The sequence below is a fragment of the Oryx dammah genome, unplaced genomic scaffold (assembly GCF_014754425.2).
Source record: "Oryx dammah isolate SB20612 unplaced genomic scaffold, SCBI_Odam_1.1 HiC_scaffold_24, whole genome shotgun sequence".
Lineage (NCBI taxonomy): Eukaryota > Metazoa > Chordata > Mammalia > Artiodactyla > Bovidae > Oryx > Oryx dammah.
The window spans coordinates 23045161-23069495 of record NW_024070208.1 but is presented as its reverse complement, the minus strand read 5'-3'; the positions used below and the strand labels follow the sequence as shown (position 1 = coordinate 23069495).

General features: G+C 42.2%; 1 protein-coding gene across 3 annotated transcripts in view; it reads right to left on the bottom strand.

Annotated features, from left to right (window-relative positions):
• Positions 1-1343: 1343 nt before the first annotated feature.
• Positions 1344-24335, bottom strand: part of LHFPL6 (LHFPL tetraspan subfamily member 6) — a 238974-nt gene continuing 215982 nt past the window's right edge. For 2 of the 3 annotated variants that reach the window (XM_040267023.1, XM_040267021.1), the window contains exon 4: positions 1433-2475. In XM_040267023.1, coding sequence (XP_040122957.1) covers positions 2357-2475 — 119 coding nt within the window. In that variant the 3' untranslated portion in view covers positions 1433-2356. Of the gene's footprint in view, positions 2476-24335 lie in introns of all 3 variants that reach the window. The other variant, XM_040267020.1, reaches the window with a different exon arrangement.

Genomic DNA, 24335 nt, shown 5'->3' with positions numbered 1-24335 from the left:
CCCAATTTGATGAGGCGAGTTTAGGAAGTCGTAATACTATTCTGACAAAGTGCAGTTAAAGAAATTTGAAAGGCACTAGCAATACGTGAAAATGATGGGCTAATTGAGGAAGCAAAGTGCAATTGTCTCCTCCCAGCAGGAAGCCAGAGTGGAGAAGCCCCTGTTCAGTGGATAACGAGACAATCAAACGGCATTCAGCACAGGATGAAATAAGCATCTGAGAGCAGAGTGACTTTTTCCATAGCAACAAAGCCTCAGAAAGTCCAGAATGTTACTGGCCAAAATCTTGTATTGTTCTTCCCAGGTAGCATCAGTCCTCACCTTGGATGATTAAAAGTGCCAGAAGCAAGGGTGATATTCGTATATTCAAGTTAAATTGCTCAATATGCATTGAAGGAATAAAAATATACTTAACATGTGTAAACAGAATGTTCAATTTCCAAATATGAACGATATATAATTTGGAAACCAACTGAACCAGAAGTTTTACAGATTTCATGCTTACTCAGTGTTGCCTAATAGAAGAATAACCATCATCCATCCAATCTTTGCTTTTCAAAGAATTGGTTCTCTTAAGGGGAAGTCAAAGGGTGCAGATCTTTTACTCTAGTTAAGGATTTAGGCTGGGAATAGGAGGGTAACAGGATCTGAATTGCCAAGATGCCTGAAAGACATTGCTCCTGGCACAGAAACACCAAAGAAAGGTAGCCCCTTATAAAAGTGGAGGGGCTGCATGTCACGGCCAGCTTGAGACCACTCTGTCATCAGCCACGGAGAATGAACCATGTGTGACTTGGTTTTTGTTGCCTTCAACACTTCTAAATATTGCCCAGATTCTCAAACTTCATCTAAAACAGACTTGAAATTCTTCTCTCATAAGGATTTGATCATGATTGAAGTGCAGTATACAGGCAGTTAGAATTCTGGTGGCAAAGAATTTAGGTTGAAAGCAGGAATTATGTCATACTCACCTTTAATGGTAGCTCAACTGGTAGAGAATCCACCTGCAATGCAGGAGACCTGAGTTCAACCCCTGGGTTGGGAAGATCCCCTGGAGAAAGGAATGGCTACCTACTCCAGTAGAATTGCCTGGAGAATTTCATGGACAGAGGAGCCTGGCAGGCTACAGTCTATGTCCACAGAGAGTTGGACACTACTGAGCAACTTTTACTTTACCTTGTGTGCCAAGAAGAATGCCTGGCTGGATGACTAGTGAGTGAATGAATAGAAGGCCTAAAAATAAAATGAAAAATTTACAAAACCGTTGGAGTTGAAAGGCTACCTTTAGGAAATTAATAAGCAAACCCCATAACTGAATTATAACACTCTATGACACACTGAGCTATTGATCAAAGAGAAAATTTATTCACAGAGATTTTCAAATACAAACAAAATAGCACTTTTTTACTTTTTTACAAAATGAATATTGGAATAAATGTGGTACAGCACAGTACAATAATGGACGAAAGAAAACAAGATCTAATGACTGGAAAATGTCTCTCCTTACTCTCTCGTCTTCAACTGAATTCTCTCCTATGGTGGACAGAAAGTCACCCCTTTACTTCATAAGAATATCACAGCAGAAACTACTCAGAGAAATATTGCATATTTTTTTTAATAATATTGAAATACAAAGGCTTAATTCTAAAGGTCTGCATAAACACTGAAGACATGTTGAGGGCGTAAAGAGTTTATGCAGGGTATACAAAATACTGATAACGTGGCTTATTGGTCCATTGATTAGGTTTACTGTATGCTTTATAAAGTGATAATACTGTATTTTAAATGTGTATTAAAAAGAAAACAGAGGAGTAATGCACCACTAACCATCTCGTACAGCCTGTGCAACCACCGAAATGTCTGTGTTTGGGCATGTGTATTGCATGGGTATATCTGTATATGCTTGTGTGCTTTCAAAAGTGCCATGACTTACAGGGAACCTTTTTGGGTTGCCCTGCTTCCTAACATAATACTGTTTCTACTAGCCCTTTTAATTCTCTGAGTCATCATCCCCCAAAACAGAACAAAACAAAAACCTTGTTTGCATATATAGATTTGTTTTGTGTGTGTATGTGTTCTACATCAACAATGCTCCGTGGAACAGAAACACCCCACACCCTGCAATATTTTTAGCCTTTGGTCCATTGTTCTGTATCATTCCATGCTCTACATTTCTTTTGCAAATCTTGCACAACCCTTCCATGTGGTAAGATGTTTCTGATTCCATTGGGTTTCATTTCACTTGCATCGTATGGTTTAGAAGCACTCTTCCGCCTTTTGAGAGTAGCTGGATGCTTCGGCCTCTCTGGGTCCCTGTGGCCCATCTTCTCCTCTGTCTGCGTTTGGCGGCTCCATCTCAGTAGGGGTACTGTTTCTGTTTCTTGCCTGAGAAGCAAGCCAGCCATGTGCAGAGCAGCATGGCAGCAGCAGCCCCTCCTCCTGTGCAGTAGTAGGCCCAGCCGATTTCACACTTACCTAGGGACACACAAGAAGGAGAGAAAGCAGGCACAGGTTAGGCTGATTTTACAGGAGGCTCTGTTATTTCTCCCCAGGTGTGGGCTCCTGGTGTGCCAAAGTGAAACTGAAATCCTCCTTAGAAATACAGTCTCACTCAAATGATGATAATAAGGGTTGAAAGTTATCTCAAGATGGAAGAAAGCAAGTGTGACTGTCTGCATTTCAGAAGGACCTCAAGGCCTATGTCTCCTGCTAGCTAAGGGACAGAAACCAATTCTCCCCAGCTGCGATGCTCACATCCATGGCTGAAGAAAAGGAAGAATAGCAGCCGTCAGGATAGGAGAGATGAAAGTATTAGTTCTGATTTAAATCACCCAAACTTGTATGCATAATGAGGTACCTCAGAAAAAACTTCAAAATAGAGATAAAGTCCTAAATATAGACACAGCTTTTGCAAAGGGGGCACTCTAAGGAGGTGATCCATTTGAAAGATAATGCTAGAGTGAAAGACTCTACCAAAAAACCCTCCTGTAACTAATAGGTGATAATAGCAATGCTGTAGGATAGAAAAGTAGATATACCACTGATTTTAGACAAGAGCAAAGGAACACAGTCCTTCTTATTTTTCTTTATCATGATAAGGTTCTGTGAAGTTTCTTTGGCTGTCGGAGGCTTAACTCACCCACCTATATCTACCTACCCACCCAAGTCCTGCCCTTCCCTGAAAGACTCAAGAATCAAGATGGAGCCTTCAGCACATCCTCCTTGAGCCACCATCTTCCTGAGGCCAATTAACTCCTTGTCTTGATAAGGGTGTGTGTGTCATTCCTAATAATTGCTATGTTTATGGAGCAACATTAGCAACATTCCTTATTTCTGTTATAAAACCTATAATTCAACTCATCAGACCAACTGTCTATCAGATGAAAATGGAAAAGTAGGGCAACAGATAAAGGTACTAAGAAGGGACTTCCCTGGCAGTCCAGTGGTGAAGACTCACAGTTCCACTGCAGGTCACGCCTGCTCAAGGAACTAAGATCCCACATGCTGTGGGGTGAGGCCAAAAAAAAAAGGTACTTAAGAAGTGTGCCACTGTTGAAAGTGTTTGTGGATGTTACACAATAGTGCCACTAACCACACAGAGATCCTAGTTTATGTGCATGACTTACACATTTTGTGGTTTAAACTTAGCAACTGGCTAAGATCCAAAATGAGCAACTAACATTCAGTGTGATTTAAAAGAAAATTATTCCTCTATTTCAGACGTACAGACTTTCATTTGCTAGGTAATTCATAAGGTAAATCATTATTAAATCAATATGGATTTATTCTGGTTTTTCCGGATTATGTAGAAATATGGCCAACCCTTAATCTAACTTAAAAAACATATAAATACATACACCACACACACACACACACACACATACACACACACACACTCATCTTTTGAGAAGCAAAACAATGATCAAGATCAGTATGCTAAGGTCTAGATGTGTCAATAAAATTTAGACAAATTGGCTCAGACGGTAAAGCATCTGTCTACAGTGTGGGAGACCTGGGTTCGATCCCTGGGTTGGGAAGATCCCCTGGAGAAGGAAATGGCAATCCACTCCAGGACTACTGCCTGGAAAATCCCATGGACAGAGGAGCCTGGTAGGCTACAGTCCATGGGGTCGCAAAGAGTCAGACACGACTGAGCAACTTCACTTCACTTCAAAGAAACACTAAGTCATCCATCCCCTGATTCTTTATTCCCTTCTTCCCACTTTCTTTCTCTCTCTCTTTCATCCATTAATTCAACAAATATTTTTAAGTGACCACTCTAACTAGGACGCATTGGGTGCTAGGTATCTACTTTGGAAAATGATAAATACAGTTCCCAGGATCAAGGAGCCACCATCTCATCAAAGGAGTATTACTGCTAATGCAGGAGACATAAGAGACATGGGTTTGATCACTGGGTTGGGATGATTCCCCTGGAGGAGGGTACAGCAACCCACTCCAGTATTCTTGCCTGGAGAATCCCATGGACAGGGGAGCTTGGTGGGCTACATACAGTCCATGGGGTCACAAAGAGTTGGACACGACTGAAACGACTTAGCACACATACACTCAGATATTTATATGATAACTGTGATATGTGCTTTGAAGAAAAAACATCCAGGATGCTAAGACAGCAAATCCTAAGGAATTTTATACAGTGAGGTTGTGTGATGGAGAGCCTTAAAGTAGAAATGAAATTTAAGCTGAGACCTGGCAGATGAGCAGGGATTAGCCAAAGATGAATGTGAGAGGCCAGGGAAGAGTGTATTTGCACCATGGGGATGGGAAGGTAATGGAGAAACGTAGGCAAATTTGGGTCTTGTTAAAGTATTGTTTGGGCTTCCCAGGTGACTCAGTGGTAAAGAATCCACCTGCCAATGCAGGATACGCGGGTTCAATCCCTGGGTTGGGAAGATCCCCTGGAGAAGGAAATGGCAACCCACTCCAGTATTCTTGCCTGGAGAATATCATGGACAGAGGAGCCTGGTGGGCTACAGTCCATGGGGTTGCAAAGAGTCGGACACGACTGAGCAACACTTTTCAGTGTTGTTCAAGTAAGAGATGGGGATGCCACTGTTCGTGTAAGCAAGAGATGGGGTTGGGTGTGAGCACCTCCCGAGTTTGAGAGCTAGAAGCCTGAAGACTTCCTCTTCAAATGTTCATCTAGGCTGGCATATAGAGATGTGAGATATTCAACAATCAGTTAGTTGTTCAGTCGTGTCCGACTCTTTGTGACCCCATGGACTGCAGCATGCCAGTTGTTGAGATAGTCAACATCCATAGGTAAATCTTGAGTACCCACTCTGTGTGTTACAATGTTACAGGAGACCCCAGGGGTAACAAAATAGATAGCATCTTTGGTTTCAAAGGCTTATATTCTAGCAAGACCGATTCTTAAGTATGGCTCACATCAATTGCACTTTCTTGAACCTATTCCTTGTATATTCTACACATATGTCTGCTGAAATTCAGTTAACAAAATTAACTAGATATAGAAAGGAATTTTTTTCATGAAACTATCAATGTAAATGTATCTTGAACTTCTCCAAAGAAGAAAGATTTTTCTTCTTCCTGAGCATGAGTCCTTCCATAGTAAAACCCACATGCTCAATAATAAGAAATTAGCACTGTGTTTTACAGTAATAGAAAAAGTCTCTCTGAGTACATTAGGCTATTAGGAAAGAGCAGCTGTTTAAGTTTATATGCTTTAAATAGCACGGTAGTCCGTGAGTAGTAATGGAAACAAAGGAAAACCAGGAAATAGGGGACTCTTTTTCCTTGGCCTCTCCTTTCCCCTGTGGTGGCAATAAATTCTTGTTATTATAGTGCAAACACAAAGTATTTTACTAGAGGGCAAGCTTTGTCTGTGATCCTTTCAGGAAATTAGAGGAGCAAATCCCTTTAAATTTTCCCTTTTGCTCTCTGTAATGCTCCATCAAACAGCACTCCAAGCCCACCGGGTTGGCAAACCACTGCTTTCAGCAATGGGGGATGCTATTCTTGACAGATAAAATAGAGGTTAATGGGACAGAAAGCAGCAAACCACAGCCACCTGCACATTCAATGGAAAAAGGTGTCCTGGCTGTGTTCCAGGGCAGCCCCAGGGAGAAGGTGGGTGGGAGAGGTACAGCTGATTTTTTCTAGGGTGTCTCAAATTGGCAGCTCAGTTGGTAAAGAATCTACCTGCAATGCAGGAGACGATTCCTGGGTTGAGATATGCTGGAGAATGGATAGGCTACCCACTCCAGTATTCTTGGGTTTCCCTGTGGCTCAGCTGGTAAAGAATCCACCTGCAATGTGGGAGACCTGGGTTCAATCCCTGGGTTGGGAAGATCCCCTGAGAAGGGAAAAGCTACCCACGCCAATATTCTGGCCTGGAGAATTCCATGGACTCTATAGTCTGTGGGACCGCAAAGAGTTGGACACGACTGAGGGACTTTTCACTTTCAAATTAGTTTTTAGTGCATCTTCTGTTAGTAATAGACAGAAGAAAAGGTACAAAGAGCCCAGCCTTGGGACTTCCCTGGTGGTTCAGTGACTAAGACTCCATGCTCCCCGTGTAGGGAGTCTAGATTCAATTCCTGGTCAGGGAACTAGATCCCATATGTCACAACTGAAAATAAATAAATAAATAAAAAGATCCTGCATGCGACAACGAAGATCTACTGCAGCCAAATATATATAAATAAGGAGGCTTTCCCGGTGACTCAGTGGGAAAGAATCCTTCTGCAGTGCAGGAGACTCCGGAGACAAGGGTTTAGTCCCTGGGTCGGCAAAATCCCCTGGAGAAGAAAATGGCAACCCACTTCAGTATTCTTGCCTGGAAAATTCCATGGACAGAAGAGCCTGGTAGGCTACAGTCTGTCCATAGGGTCACAAAGAGTCAGACAGGACTAAGCGACTGAGCACAGGACACAGAAATATATAAATGTAAAAAAATTAACCCTGCTTACTACAAATAAAAATGAAATTTCAATGATCAGTTCATCTTTTGAGGAACTGTATTTATTCATTCAATTGTTTGATTACTGTTTTAGTGTCTACCATGTGACTGCCTGTCTGCCCCTATATCCAAGTGCTCAATATGATGATGTCTGGAGCACAGCAGACAATCAATATACATTTGTGGTTATCAGACACAATATTAGTGCTGAGAATAGAGATCTGAAATTAACAATTCTATAATAGCGGTTGTGGACAGCCTGTGAAGCAGGTGCTAAACAGTCTAGAAGCAGCATCTCAGGTAACCATTTTTGCCTATGATGCCTTCAGGAAATTAGAGAAACAAATCTGTCATTCCCATTTTGAAGATGAGGACCCTCTGCTGCATGCAAGATAAGTCAATGGCCCAGTGTCTCAAATCAGTGATGGAGCTTGAACTTGAACTCCAAACCTTTCTCCTGTGCTCAGATATGTTTTAGGAAGATCCATATTAAAAATTTCCTCAGTTGTCAGATAGTACTTGTCTTTGCCAGAACTTACATGTTGTGCAGAAATAAGCTATATGGTGCATCTTTGAATTTACCAGTATTCTTAGAAGACTCCATATGCCTATGTCTACCTGGCACTATTTTAGTTATTAAAGACTTACATGTTACAGATCTAGCATTCTCAGTTTTGGAGCCAGTGGAACCAATCTGTCACTCTCTTGGTGACCTCATCCCCCTAGAGAATGAGGGGAGTGATAATCCAATACATTTACTTGATCAATTCAGATAATTGATTTTTCCTGAGCAATCACTTACCATAAACATGCTCCCAAAGTGGATGTTTCTGACCTGCCTGGCCTGAGGGTAGCTGAGTAAGGGCTCCAGGTATGGGTCATATTTCAGCTCCTCTCTGCTTGCAAACTGCTAGCAGTCTGGCGGGAGCCCACTGGGCCATCCTCATTCAATACCCAGAAACTTTGCCACAGCACCTCCTACTGTGCGCAGTACTGCTCATTTGAACATAAACCAGGATCCTTCAGCTAGTCCTGCAGGCTGACTAAACTCCCTTGTGTACTCACCCGGCCTCTGCTCTGCATTTGAACTTGAGCCTTGCTGGTTTCCAGCTTATTTCTCTCCTCACCAGATCACTGCTGAGTTCCCAGCCTTGTATATAAGCTAACTGCCTTCCTTTATCAAGGCAGGCCATCTTTCACCTGTGATATTTTAAACTTTTCAGCAAGGTGTCAATGCAGTTTGTGTAGAGAAGAAGCAGGCATATTAGATTTCAACCCTTTTGCTGTACAAATAACAAAGGTAGGAAGGTGGGAGGGTCACTAGACAGAGAAAAAAACTTTTGTGTTCTTAAATACCACGGGCAGAAGTTTGAGAGGTCTTTTTCCTCTTGAATAAATTCTTTCCTACCTCTTCTTATTCAGACCATCTAGTCTACCTATGAATGAAAACCAAGAACAAAAAGAACCTGTCATGGTACTGATTCCATGTGTTCTTTTGTGAAGTTACCAAACAAAAGTGTTGCTGCTGCTAAGTCACTTTAGTCGTGTCCTACTCTGTGTGACCCCACAGACGGCAGCCCACCAGTCTCCACCGTCCCTGGGATTCTCCAGGCAAGAACACTGGAGTGGGTTGCCATTTCCTTCTCCAATGCATGAAAGTGAAAAGTCAAAGTGAAGCCACTCAGTTGTGTCCGACCCTCAGCGACCCCATTGACTGCAGCCTACCAGGTTCCTCCGTCCATGGGATTTTTCAGGCAAGAGTACTGGAGTGGGGTGCCATTGCCTTCTCCAACAAAAGTGTTGGCCCCCCGCCAAAATAAATAGTTTAAACATTTGAACTAAAACATACAAAAGCCTTGATTCAAATTTTTAATGGAACAAGTAGTTAAAATAACACGTGTGTCTGAAAAGAGAAAAGCAGAACTCAAACTTGATTGCTGGGCAAAAAATGTAAAAGTAAAAAGGCTGAGGGAGGAGTTTGTGAGGTGGGGTTCTTCTGAAGGCTCTTGGCTTGTTTCTGTTTGTAACCAGAGGCAATAACCCATATTGAGGATACCTCCCATCCTGGACACAACTTCAGAGCCCCACTTATATTGTACTTCCTGAGATGTGCTCCAGGGGGCGCTGTCCACAAGCAGATCTCAGGAATGGGGTTCCCCATGGGTAAATCCCCAGAGTAGATAGTGTGGAGGCACGTGCAATGGTAGAACCCAGCCCAGCCCAAAGATTGGGCACCAAGTCTGCACACAGAGCGTCCCAGACAGCAGCACCCACCTTGATGCCTTTGGTCTCCAGAACCGCAGCTCAGTGAACCGACCCAGTCTCTCTCCTCAAGAACTGCTGCTCTGGACCTTAATGAACCAGGCTGACTATATCTTTCTACCTCTCCTGCCCCTTAATTTCTAGGTTTAGGAGACTGGACCATTGGATTGGAACTCTCCGGAGAGTTGAATGATAGATACCCTTTCTGCCCAAACACACAGGATACCGAAGTGTACAAGGGTCTAGTGTGGAACACTGGAGTCACTTCAACGTATTAGAGGAGAAAAGAAACCCTTAAAAGACTCCACACCTTCTTTGTTTGCCCTGTCTTCTCCAAGGAGGCAACCAGGAATGTAGAGAGAATGCGATGTATATGTGTCCATTGGTAAGAGCAGATACACTCAAGCTATGCATTAAAGTATTCTTCATAACCTGTATGTCCAAGGGGGCAGGGATTTACTTTCTGGAAAAGATAAGATATGTATCTACAAAGCGCTCAAAATTGCACCATGTCTAAGAAGATATGTTACAGTCAATTTTGATAGGAAAATACCAGCCTTGTAAATTACAGCACATCTTCATTCATTCTGTAGCCAGAGTGGGAGTGAGGCAAGGGCTGTCTAGATGAGTATGTGATGGTTAATTGACTGCTGTGTAGCCTCTCTATTCAAACATGAGTTTATGTTTTATGAGTCTCAGATTTTAGGGGGAAAACCCTTCCTGAGTTACACACTGATTCTATTCTATCCAATGGCATGCATTTCTCTTCTGGATTCCCACAAAGATTTCATTAAAGAGCCATAATTTTAATTTGCTCTGTTGTATCTCTCTTGTTCCCAAAGAAATGGTTTTAGCTTCACCTTTAGGGTGAGGAGCTGGGGAACAAAGAAAAAAAGTCCTCGCAGGTACTATTTACGGCTCAGAGGTTAACGCGTCTGCCTCTAATACGGGAGACCTGGGTTCGATCCCTGGGTCAGGAAGATCCCCTGGAGAAGAAATGGCAACCCACTCCAGTATTCTTGCCTGGAGAATCCCATGGACGGAGGAGCCTGGTGGGCTACAGTCCATGGGGTCGCAAAGACTTGGACACGACTGAGCGACTTAACTTATAGAAACAGTGCTGTGCTGTGCTTAGCGGCTCAGTCATGTCTGACTGCAACTTCATGGACTGTAGCCCACCAGGTTCCTCTGTCCATGGGGATTCTCCAGGCAAGAATACTGGAGTGGGTTGCCATGCCTTCCTCCAAGGAAACAATGCTAGTCATCATCAACTTAGGGATTTATCAGAAAGTACCTTTCGGAGGTCCCACACTTGCACAGATGCTCAAACTCATGAAAAGGCAGCACACCCAGAACAGCAGCTGTACTGAGCCCAAACTACACACCCAGGGAGAAAAGCTAGCTATTACTAGCTATTATTATTACTATCCCTTATGGCAGAAAGTGAAGAACTAAAGAGCCTCTTGATGAAAGTGAAAGAGGAGAGTGAAAAAGTTGGCTTAAAGCTCAACATTCAGAAAACGAAGATCATGGCATCTGGCCCCATCACTTCATGGGAAATAGACGGGGAAACAGTGTCAGACTTTATTTTTCTGGGCTCCCAAATCACTGCAGATGGTGACTGCAGCCATGAAATTAAAAGACACTCCTTGGAAGGAAAGTTATGACCAACCTAGACAGCATATTCAAAAGCAGAGACATTACTTTGCCAACAAAGGTCCATCTAGTTAAGGCTATGGTTTTTCCAGTGGTCATGTATGGATGTGAGAGTTGGACTATAAAGAAAGCTGAGTGCAGAAGAATTGATGCTTTTGAACTGTGGTGTTGGAGAAGACTCTTGAGAGTCCCTTGGACTGCAAGGAGATCCAACCAGTCCATCCTAAAGGAGATCAGTCCTGGATGTTCATTGGAAGGACTGATGTTGAAGCTGAAGCTCCAATACTTTGTCCACCTGATGAGAAGAGCTGACTCATTTGAAAAGACCCTGATGCTGGGAAAGATTGAGGGCAGGAGGAGAAGGGGTCGACAGAGGATGAGATGGCTGGATGGCAACACCGACTCGATGGACATGGGTTTGGCTGGACTCCAGGGGTTGGTGATGGACAGGGAGGCCTGGAGTGCTGCGGTTCATGGGGTCTCAAAGAGTCGGACACAACTGAATGACTGAACTGAATTGATTATTACTATTATTTTTATTGTTAATACCTCCTGGAATCTTAGTAAGTTATAATATCAGAGTGTGTATTTGGACTATAAGCTTAAAAAAATTTTTTTTGAGCATCTGGAGATTTTATCTTTCATTTTACTTTTTAAAAAATTTTATTTGTCTGTTGGGTCTTCACTGCTGTGTGCAGGCTTTCTCTAGTTGTGGGGGCAGGGCCTATTCTAGGCTGCAGTTCACAGGCTTCTCATTGTGGTGACTTCTCTTGTGCTCTAGAGCTCTTGGGTTTCAGCAGTCACAGCTCACGGGCTTAGCTGCTCCGTGGCATGTGGGATCCTGCCAGATAAGGGACTGAACCTGTGTCTCCTACGTTGGCAGGCAGATTCTTAACCACTGGACCACCAGGGAAGCCCTGGAGATTTTAAATACTACATTATGGGTCCATCAGAGAAACTGGAAGATCTGAGAACGAGACACCGGGATGACTGTACTGGGTGTGGCTGCCTGGGAACCAGTGTTTCTTCACTTCCACTCACACCTGAGTTTCAGGGAGTTTCCCTTGTGTACCACACCAGTGCTCATCAGATACACCCAGGGTCCTTCCTCCTAAACTCTACGCTAAATCAAGGCCTTGCATCATCTTATCCTGAAATCCCTGCCAGAATCACATAACCACGAAAGCAGAGGCTGAGACGCCTCGCCTTCACAGCATCCCTGCAATACAGAGGCGGAGCAAGAGAAATAAAAATACCCTGGTGCCTTCGGAAATGTGATTAAACTTCACTTTATGTGGCAGAAAAGTAGGGAGAGTGGAACGGCATCTGAATCCTTAAGATCACACCTATCAGATGGACCTCTGTTCCATGGCCCGCCCGGTGGATAGTTTTGTTGCTATATAGTTGCGTAATGTACCCATAAAAATGGTGGACGTGTTGTCCAGTGTGGCTAGCAGAGTCTCTGCTGGCACAGTTGTTATTAATTCTTGCCCCTTAGCCCCAAATCCATCCTAAAAAGTTCCACTAGAGATAATGCCGCTGTTAAGATGCTAAGGCACACACACTGGCTCCATACACAGAGTGTGTATACCTGCTGGTCTTTGTGTTCACGCTGTGAACCGACACAGAATCCCATCTCCACGTGGGGGTGGTGGAGATAACCAGCGGGGCCTTATTCAGTGTAGGCGATAAAGATGACCCTTTGGTTTCTGTCTGTAGCTGCTATTTATAAAGGCTGAAACTACCTGAAATTGAGCCCCTCTGTCTCATGGCCGGCCCCAAAGAGAGTGTGAAAGGACCCAGGCTCTCTCTAATTGCTGCTTACCAGCTTGGCCTGTGGCTGCGGCCAATTTTCCAACAGTCCCATGAGAAGAGGTGCTGGTTTCCATCCTGACAGCATTTTTATCTACCCCTCCCCAGTTCGCACCTGTCACGCTTTCATCGGCCACTGAGCAGCCTCTGCATATAGTCTCCATATCCACTGAAACGGAAATGTGTGGCAACCAGGGCTCCTTTGATCTTGGGGAGCTGCCCTCGGTCCGAAAGGTTTCCCTGATGATCGCTCCTTGCTTGTAAGGTAGCCCTTGGGAACGGGTTTAATCCAATTTGGTCAAGCACAACCTTGAGACCCTGGTAAATTACAACCCATCCCCGCTGACAATGCGAGAGGGACAGTGAGGCATAGCTACCGTCTGATGACTTCATTTCCAAGTTATAATGAAAGGAAGCCTCAGACCACATCCTGCGACACATACAGACGCTTATTAAACAGTTATCAAAAAGCAGGCACAAACCAGCTCACCAACCTGTTCCAAGAGCTAGTTAAATCCTAGCTCCCTATCGTTTTAAGTGACTGGGCTACCATCTTGCACCAAAGAACCACTGGAAGCAAATGCAAGGTTCAAAGGATTCTGTTTCTTCTGGCAACAAGTAACCAAAAATCCTCTGAACCAGAGACAAGAAACAGAGTCCTTATGGGTGATCAGACTTTGGCTGACTTTCTTATGGCAGAGTGGATGTGGCAAAGTGTTTTAGTAAAGCTGTTCTCATTGTTTTATTTTTTAAACTTTTATTTATTTTTGGCTGCATTGGGCCTTTGCTGTGGGCTTCTCACTGCGGTGGTTTCTCTTGATGTGGAGTATGGGCGCTAGGCATGTGGGCACAGTAGTTGTGGCTCATGGGCTTAGTTGTTCCGAGGCAGGTGGGATCTTCCTGGATCAGAAACGGAACCCGGGTCCCCTGCATTGGCAGGTGGGTTCTTAACCTCCAGACCACAAGGGAAGCTCTGTTCTCATTGTTAAAAATACTAAAATATGTATCCGGGTACTACTGCATAAACAGCCGCCGTCCTCAAGCTCTCCAGGTGCCCTATTGCCCCCTCCCTCCCCTGAGAACCCTAGGGAATCCTAGCCTCATTCCCAGGAACGAAAGGCTGGTGCTTGGCCAGTCAAGGCCCCTCGGGAGCCTACTCCAGCGTTTATTTTAGTTAGGATTAGTCAGGGCCTATGACATCTTGGTTGTTAAATATTTTAGATATCTTTCAGACTTACAATAAGGGCTATGTGCCTAGATGGCTGTTTAAATCCTTTTATGTGAAGACAGAGAGTATCTCTTTTAGCCAGTCCACAATCTTGAATACCTTTAATTTCACCAACGAGAGTCCATTTTTAACATTTATCATGCTCATTAATAAGACACCTATTTCACCTTTAAAAATCCATTTCTGATCATGGGTGAGGCTTCTTGTGTTGGTCAAGATATGGATAACAAAACATGTACTACACTGCTGTATTTAAAATGGATAACCAACAAGGACCTACTGTAGAGCACAGAGAACTCTGTCCAATGTTGTGTGGCAGCCTGGATGGGAAAGGAGTTTGGGAGAGAATGGATACATGTGTATGTATGTCTGGGTTTGCTTTGTTGGGCACCTGAAACCTTTACGTTGTTAGTCAGATGGTTATACTCCAGTATACTCCAGGGCTCAGACTGTACACTCCAATGGCTCAGACTGTAAAGAATCTGCCTGCAGTGCAGGAGACCCAGGTTCAATCCCTGGATTGGGAAGATCCCCTGGAGGAGGGCATGGCCACCCACTCCAGGATTCTTGCCTGGAGAATTCTATGGACAGAGGAGCCTGGTGGGCTACAGTCCATGGGGTCACAAAGAGTCGGACACGACTGAGCAACTAACATTTTCACTTAAAATAAGATGTTTAAATTAAAACAACAACAACAGCAACACGTGTACTAGTATCCCTGAGTTTCCACTCTAGAGCCTGCACCTGAGCTATGACTTCCTGTGACTCATACACACATCTCATTCCTGAAGTATTTTAAAATGAAGGACAAGCATTATAATAGTGGTGTTAAGAACTGTGAAGAATCTTGAGATTTTACTCATAAGCTAATGAGTTAGCCTGCCACACTTTCACGGATGCTGGCAAAAGCTAGGAGACTCCTGGATCAGAGATGGAGGCCTCTATTATTACTCAACACAGCGACCAGCACGAGCTTCACATCTGAGTCCATCTTTTGGCCTTCTACATGCCACAGGGACTGACGTGGTAAACTCAGTACTTCTGTGTCACCATTGAGGAACCCCAAGCTTAGGGATCCCCAATTTTTTATAATAGACTGCAAGTAAATCCACCCAAACTTTGCCCTGGAGGCAGAGATTATTACAGGGAACAATAAATAAAACCTGTCTTTTGCTCCAGCAAGAGTCATTATCTTCCAAAATTGCTCACTACAGACATCTTTGAGAACAGGTCAGAACAACATGTTCCCCAGACATGATGGAAGATTGCTTCCCAAGAGCAGCACTAAAGAATCCAGTGAGGACTCCAAGTGGAAGCATATTCCATTCCTTAGGAAGGTCGAATGCTCATTTTCACAGATACAATTTCTAATTAGAATTGAAGTATGGGAGTACTTATTTGCAATAATGTCTACTGTGAGTTGGTAAAGGAAATGGCAACCTACTCCAGTAATCTCGCCTGGAAAATCCTATGGACAGAGGAGCCTGGTGGGCTATCACCCATGCAGTTGCAAAGAGTTGGGCACAACTGAGCGCACACACATGTCCAATTGCAAGTAGAGATGTTTCACCTTATACCCTCTCTCTGGCAAACACTTTTGTAGAGAATGAAATCAAGTCAAAGGAACCCCAGTCAAATAGCTTCCCAGCTTCCTAGGGAGATGGGAAGATTGTTGGGAGACTCGGTCTAGAATTCAGGTTTCTAGGCTTTCCAATGTCAGGCTTCCAAATGCTGCTTACCAGCGGTTCTGAGTCCTCTTGTGTCAGGAATCCACTTGAATAATGAATAAAAGTTATGAATACTCTCTCCAGGAGAATGCATATATGCACAAGCCTATGACATTTGCACACAATTTCAGTGACGTCACAAGTTCCCCGAAGCCTATTGATGGACTGTGGGCATCTTGAATGATCTGGAGACCTCAAGTTAAAACTCACCCCTAGAACAAGGGTTAATATAACACTGAACTCAGTTACCAATATCATCAAGACATCCAGTTGCTAACCCAAGTATCGTGTCTCCAGATATTGTGGAGCTGACATCCTCAGCTATCCAAAACATGACCCCAAATCAAGGGGTCCAAAAAAAAGCTGTCCAGAATAGGCAAAAATCAGTGATTCAAAGACACACAGTGCACAGAAACAGTGCTGAACTGTTTTTTTTTTTAAGCATGGTTCTAAGATGATTTATGATGACTCAAGAGAAAAGGACACAAATTAGAAGTGAGGGAATAAGGAGAGAAAGGGGTAATTAATAACTGTAATGAATTATCACTGACAGAGTGACATAAAACTGTTGCAAAACAACTACAAAAAAGCACAGAGAACTCAGTTTTTTTCAGTCTTGTTATTTGGTGAAAAGGTAAACCACTCTACACATGTTCTATTGGGGATGTCTTGGGGATGATTCCATATGACAGCATAGTGGTTAATGATTTTTTAAAAAATCTTGTTTATGTTTTTTACATCTTTTATATATTAAACTGATGGAAAAGCATATGATACATCCTCAAACTTTTTCAACATGATTAAAACAGGAAATACATTTGTGTTTAAAGCAAAAAGGAAGAACTGATATTTATTTGTGCATCTTGATGTATGAAGCATCTTTCACTATCCTCTTCAGTTATTTTAACAGGCAGGTGAAGTAGGATTATCTTCTTTTAGAGATCAAAGAACTGAAGTTCTGAGAGCTTAGAACTCTCCCAGAACTCGCCCAGAATCAAACAACTCTTGAGAAGTGAAACCCAGATTCAAATCCAGTTCAAGTTTTTCCCTTTAAGGGGAAAATTCATTTATCTGGAATAATTCATTCATATGGAATTTTCTGAAAAGATCCAATAAATGAGTTTCACCCCACAAATTCTCTATGTTAATTAGTTCTTGTCAACATTCTACCAGGCTAAAAATCAAATGAAGAGTCAGAAAAGATAAGCCCTTTGTTTACTTTGTTATATTTTGGGTTTTATCCTAAAAAGATTTTTGAGGAGTTTATTTAAAATGCTCACCAATGGCCCCTTCTTAACAGGAGACATGTTAAGCCATTTATCTTCTATTTCTATTTTATTTTTTATTATGGAACAAAGGTAAAAATGCACAGGAAAGTCACTAACACCTAAGTTTGTGAATTCTCAGTTCTGGGGCAGAAATATTTCTCCTGAGATTAAGAGCCATAATATAAAGATTTGAAAGAACTGTCTTCAAATGTGTATTACATACACCACATTAACAAATTGAAAAATAAAAGCCATATGATTATCTCAATAGATGCAGAGATAGCCTTTGACAAAATTCAACATCCATTTATGATAAAAACTCTCCAGAAAGCAGGAATAGAAGGAACATACCTTAACATAATAAAAGCTATATATGACAAATCCACAGCAAACATTATCCTCAATGGTGAAAAATTGAAAGCATTTCCCCTAAAGTCAGGAACAAGACAAGGGTGCCCACTTTCACCACTACTATTCAACATAGTTTTGGAAGTTTTGGCCACAGCAATCAGAGCAGAAAAAGAAATAAAAGGAATCCAAATTGGAGAAGAAGTAAAACTCTCACTGTTTGCAGATGACATGATCCTCTACATAGAAAACCCTAAAGACTTCACCAGAAAATTACTAGAGCTAATCAATGAATATAGTAAAGTTTCAAGATATAGAATCAACACACAGAAATCCCTTGCATTCCTATACACTAATAATGAGAAAATAGAAAGAGAAATTAAGGAAACAATTCCATTCACCATTGCAATGAAAAGAATAAAATACTTAGGAATATATCTACCTAAAGAAACTAAAGACCTATATATAGAAAACTATAAAACACTGGTGAAAGAAATCAAAGAGGACATTAATAGATGGAGAAATATACCATGTTCATGGATGGGAAGAATCAATATGGTGAAAATGAGTATACTACCCAAGGCAATCTATAGATTCAATGCAATCCCTATCAAGCTGCCAACAGTATTTTTCACAGAGCTAGAACAAATAATTTCATAATTTGTATGGAAATACAAAAAAACTCAAATAGCCAAAGCAATCTTGAGAAAGAAGAATGGAACTGGAGGAATCAACCTGCCTGACTTCAGGCTCTACTACAAAGCCACAGTCATCAAGACAGTATGGTACTGGCACAAAGACAGAAATATAGATCAATGGAACAAAATAGAAAGCCCAGAGATAAATCCACACACCTATGGACACCTTATCTTTGACAAAGGAAGCAAGAATATACAATGGAGAAAAGACAAACTCTTTAACAAGTGATGCTGGGAAAACTGGTCAACCACTTGTAAAAGAATGAAACTAGAACACTTTCTAACATCAAACACAAAAATAAACTCAAAATGGATTGAAGATCTAAACGTAAGACCAGAAACTATAAAACTCCTAGAGGACATAAATCACAGCAAGATCCTCTATGACCCACCTCCCAGAATATTGGAAATAAAAGCAAAAATAAACAAATGAGACCTAATTGAAATTAAAAGCTTCTGCACAACAAAGGAAACTATAAGCAAGGTGAAAAGACAGCCTTCAGAATGGGAGAAAATAATAGCAAATGAAGCAACTGACAAACAACTAATCTCAAAAACATACAAGCAACTCCTGCAGCTCAATTCCAGAAAAATAAACGACCCAATCAAAAAATGGGCCAAAGAACTAAACAGACATTTCTCCAAAGAAGACATACAGAAGGCTAACAAACACATGAAAAGATGCTCAACGTCACTCATTATCAGAGAAATGCAAATCAAAACCACAATGAGGTACCATTTCATGCCAGTCAGAATGGCTGCTATCCAAAAGTCTACAAGCAATAAATCCTGGAGAGGATGCGGAGAAAAGGGAACTGTCTTACACTGTTGGTGGGAATGCAAACTAGTACAGCCACTATGGAGAACAGTGTGGAGATTCCTTAAAAAACTGGAAGGAGAACTGCCATATGACCCAGCAATCCCACTGCTGGGCATACACACCAAGGAAACCAGAATTGAAAGAGACACGTGTATCCCAATGTTCATCGCAGCACTGTTTATAATAGCCAGGCTATGGAAGCAACCTAGATGTCCATCAGCAGATGAATGGATAAGAAAGCTGTGGTACATATACACAATGGAGTATTACTCAGCCATTAAAAAGAATACATTTGAATCAGTTCTAATGAGGTGGATGAAACTGGAGCCTATTATATAGAGTGAGGTAAGACAGAAAGAAAAACACCAATACAGTATACTAACGCATATATATGGAATTTAGAAAGATAGTAACAATAAGCCTGTATGCAAGACAGCAAAAGAGACACAGATGTATATAACAGTCTTTTGGGCTCTGTGGGAGAGGGCGAGGGTGGGATGATTTGGGAGAATGGCATTGAAACTTGTATAATATCATATGTGAAACGAATTGCCAGTCCAGGTTTGATGCATGATACAGGATGCTCGGGGCTCGTGCACTGGGATGACCCAGAGGGATGGTATGGGGAGGGAGGTGGGAGAGGGGGTTCAGGATGGGGAACACATGTATAATCGTGGCAGATTCATGTTGATGCATGGCAAAACCAATACAATATTGTAAAATAATTAGCCTCCAATTAAAATAAATAAATTTATATTTAAAAATGTGTATTACATTATCAGAAGGAATTATCTGCTTGGGATGCTGGGGGTCGGGGGGGTAGAATCTTTTTAATTAATAGACTATCACCAAATTCTTAACTATGGGAAAATTTTAATAAATCTACATATTTATTCCAGATGATGTTCATATAGCCTATTTGTCTTAAAGGCACACAGTTCAGGTATATCTACTCCTGTTGTTATAAAAGGTAACCATTGAAAAAAATGAAGAAAGATCCTTAAAAGAGAGACTAACATATTCTTTCCAGTAGTTTGGTTTATTAGTTCTTAATATCTTGTGGCCACCAAACTATTGGGAAGAATATTTCTCATTTCCCAAATGTTTTCTAAGCACATTTCTTTTTTTCCGTTAGCACTGGATTCTACTGCTACAAATCACAGCAAGTCACTGAATTAGGTTTTTAAAAGGCATTGATACAACAACAGGAAAGATCCTGCTCTAAAACAATGAAACCAAAAAAGACTTCAGGAAGGAAAGATTTAGAGCAATTTCCTTTTTCATCTACCAGGGTATTTGGTTCTTTAAACTATGACACTCAACTTGATTACTTTCTAGGAGATGGTTAAGCCATTAGTCCCTCAGAAAGTATGGTCATGATTCTCTCTAGGATATCAGCAGCTGAGTGTGTAGAGAAACATGATGGCAACTGCCTTGTTAGTCAAAAATGAGCTATAAGGTTTCTTCTTTTCTATCTTCTCTCTTCCTTCCTTCTCTCTCAGCCTCCCTCTCTTTTTTGAACCATTTAGTAGACAGTAGATACATGACAAGCAGGTAAGGATCCTATCTACCTAATTCATAATTTTATTCTAAGTATATGGCACAACTTTGGGTACCTAGAATGTGCTTAATACATACTTGCTGAATAAATACATCTATTGAATACTGCTATGAACCATCAAACTGACATAGGCAGCAATGTTGCAAAAATCCTGTCCCAGAGGAACGTACAAAGATGGTTTAGGAAAGCAGAAAGAATTGGATCTAGGATTATACAGAATGGGGGCACTTTTCCCTAAAGCAGGTCTAGAGGCATTTACTAAAGCTATACTTAAAAGTGGAGATGTGTATGTGTATGTGTTAGTCGCTCAGTTGTCTCTGACTCTTTGTGACCCCATGGACTGTAGCCCACCCGGCTCCTCTGTCTATGGAATTCTCCAGGCAAGAATACTGGAGTGAGTAGCCTTTCCCTTCTCCAGGTGATCTCCCCGACCCAGGGATTGAACCTGGGTCTCTCGCATTGCAGGCAGATTCTTTATCATCTGAGCCACCAGGGAAGCCCAAAGTGGAAATGTTTATGCTCTAATGTTGTTGCTAGGGCCCAGAAATGGATGGGTTGAATGCATGCCCCGGAAACGAATAGGTTCTCCCCATTTTCTGAGAGGAAAGTGAAAAATCCTTCATCTCTGGAAAAAGGGACCCCTAAGAAGGCAGAGGGACCCACAAAGCTGATTGTTCTTCCCTCGGAGGTGCCAGGACATTTTGCTCCATCACTTCAGTGCCAGCCAAGTTGGACTTCTTCTGTCTGTGGAAAGTTTCCAGCTATCCTTTGCAGCATCACCTTCCAGAGTGTTCCCATGGGTCCCTCTGGGCCTACTCAGTTTGGGTCTCAGCTTAACTCACAGAAGCTGCATGGCTTCTCTCTGTCACCCTCTGGCACTAGACCTGAGTGAAGGAATATAGGCTCATGCTGGACCTTCTAAGTCAGTGGTCCCCAGTGGTTTTGACATCAGGGGTTGGTTTCATGAAATACAAGTTTTCCAGGGACTAGGTTGGAGGGGGGTGGTTTCAGGATGTTTCAAGAGCACTACATTTATTGTGCATCTTATTATTATTACATCACTTTCACCTAAAATCATCAGGCATGAGATCTTGGAAGTTGGGGACCCCTGTTCTAAGTGACTTCCAGTGATTAGGACTTGAGTGTCAAGAGTTTGGAGGAGTTCCAGATAATAGCCTTGGAGGAGGTGGAAATTATTGCTGGTTTAAAGACTTGAACTCTGGCTAAATCTCAATACACATGCAACACCTTACCGCTAACCAGTCCCCCAAAGAGCAGTCTCATAATGGGAGCATTGATTACCTTTAAGCAATGACCAAGTAGGGGAAAATATAAATAACCTCAGATATGCAGACGACACCACTCTTATGGCAGAAAGTGAAGAGGTACTAAACAGCCTCTTGATGAAGCGAAAGAGAAGAGTGAAAAAGCTGGCTTAAAACTCAACATTCAAAAAATGAAGATCATGGCGTCCAGTCCCATTACTTCATCGCAAATAGATGGGGAAACAATGGAAACGGTGACAGACTTTATTTTCTTGGGCTCCAAAATCACTGTAGATGGTGACTGCAGCCATGAAATTAAAAGATGCTTGCTCCTTGGCTATGACAAACCTAGACAGCATATTAAAAGGCAGAGACATTATTTCGCTGACAAAGGTCCTTCTAGTCAAAGCTATCATTTTTCCAGTAAGCAAGCATGGATGTGAGAATCGGACCATAAAGAAAGCTGAGCACCAAAGAATTGATGCTTTCGAACTGTGGTGTTCAAAACTCTTGAGAAGAGAAAACTGTTGAGAGTTCCTTGGACCACTAGGATATCAAACCAGTCAATCCTAAAGGAAATCAGTCCTGAATATTCATTGGAAGGACTGATGCTGAAGCTCCAATACTTTGGCCACCTGATGTGAAGAACTGACTCACTAGAAAAGACCCTGATGCTGGGGAAAATTGAAGGCAGGAGGAGAAGGGGACGACAGAGGATGAAATGGTTGGAAGGCATCACCGACTCAATGGACATGAGATTGAGCAAGCTCTGGGAGCTGGTGATGGACAAGGAAGCGTGGCGTGCTGCAGCCCATGGGGTTCCAAAGAGTTGGACATGACTGAATGACTGAACTGAACTGGACTGAACTGAATGAACAGAAACACATCAAGTGTTAGGGGTCTCTTCCTGAACAGAGCGACAGATGCTGCCTGCCACTCTCTGGGATGACCCAACAGGCCAGCATGGCTCACACATACCTCAGATGCCTGCAGTCCCTGGGCAGAGGCTCAGCCTCATCTGCAGCCTCAAAAGTCCACATAAATCAAAAGAGTCGTCTCACTTCTGGCCAAAGGGATATTTGTTTTATTCAGTGTCACAGAAGCCGACAGCAGCTTCTCCTGTTATTGAGTGCAGAAGTAGAGGCTTCTATGTGCACATCAGAAAAACTGGGTCACTCAGCTTCACAAGTACCCACTAACACTGAGCTTGAGACAGCTCAAAAAAGAAATTTTCTATTTTCGTTCCCATTTTGGCCTGCTGACCTCCCCACACATGCCAATCTTTTTTTTTTTTTCAAGTGCAGTTCAATCTGAGAGGAGAGAAAACACCAGTCAGGAGTCAAAGAGCTCAAAGAGACATGGGATGGTCATTGCTCAGACTGCAGAAGAGATCTCTTCCCTGGAGTGAAAATTTGGAAAACACTGCCATCTTTTCTGAAATCACGAGGCTCCAAGTTTTCTGAGTTGATGGTACTACTCTTGAGAAGCCGAGAGCATAATTTCAAGAACAGGAAACATGATGGCTTCTTAATCAAATTAAATAGCAAAATGAAAGCAATAATTAATCAAATTTACTTGGCAAATTAGCAGGATAAATTAATTGAAACACTCCTTTTGATCATAAGGATATAATTAGAAAAAGTCTTTGGTGGATGAAAATATCTCTGAGGCATGAATTAAATCAATTGGACAACCTGATGATAAAGCCCTTATGCTTAGTGTGTAAATCCCAACTTGCTGTTATGGAATATAAAGGAAGAATAGAGATTATCAGCAAGTATTCATTAAAAATGGTCCGGTACAAATAATGTGAATAATAATAGCTAACAACTACTGGGCTTTTATTACATGAAGATGCCGTGCAACACAATGTATTATTATCACTTGTAATGTTTTGTTTCTTTTAAAAATTAATAAAGAGACTCATCATGGTTATCAATTGCATGGCTTAAACCATTGCTGAGCCCATGGTTGTGGACAGAAGGTCGAAAAAGGTTTGTGCTGTACAAGTGGCAACCGTGATGATTGTCTTTATCAATTTTCAAGAGAAATGAAACAGTGCAAGAGATATAAACCATTACTGACCCTCTGCCCATGGGCTTCTCACGTGGTTCAGTGGTAAAGAATCTGCCTGCCAATGCAGGGGATGCAGGTTCAATTTGTGGGTTGAGAACATTCCTGAGAGGAGGAAATGGCAACCCACTCCAGTATTCTTGTCTGGGAAATCCCATGGACAGAGGAGACTGGCAGGCTACAGTCCATTGGGTCACAAAGAGATGGATATGGCTTAGCAACTGAGCACACATGCACAGCCATAACCATAGACTCCATGATGGAAGGAGCACAGGGCACCAAAATCTGACAAAAGCCAGAGGCTGAGATGCCTTTTCTCTTCTTAGACTCATCTTCCACTTACAAATGCCATTGTGCTCAGTCGTGTCTGACTCTCTGTGAACCAATGAACTGTTACCTGCCAGGCTTCTCTGTCTATGGGATTTTCCAGGCAAGAATACTGGAGTGGGTTGCCATTTCCTTCTCCAGGGATTCTTCTCAACCCAGGGACTGAACCCACGTTTCCTGCATTGCAGGCCGACTCTTCACTGCTGAGTCACTGGGGAAATCCGCGAGGGGAATAAATACTGTCTTTTAAAATTCCTTTTTGATGCCATGTGCCCAGCACCCAGCCCAGGGCCTAGCACATTGGAAGCACCCGATGAATATTCTTTGGTTGAATAACTGAGTGAATG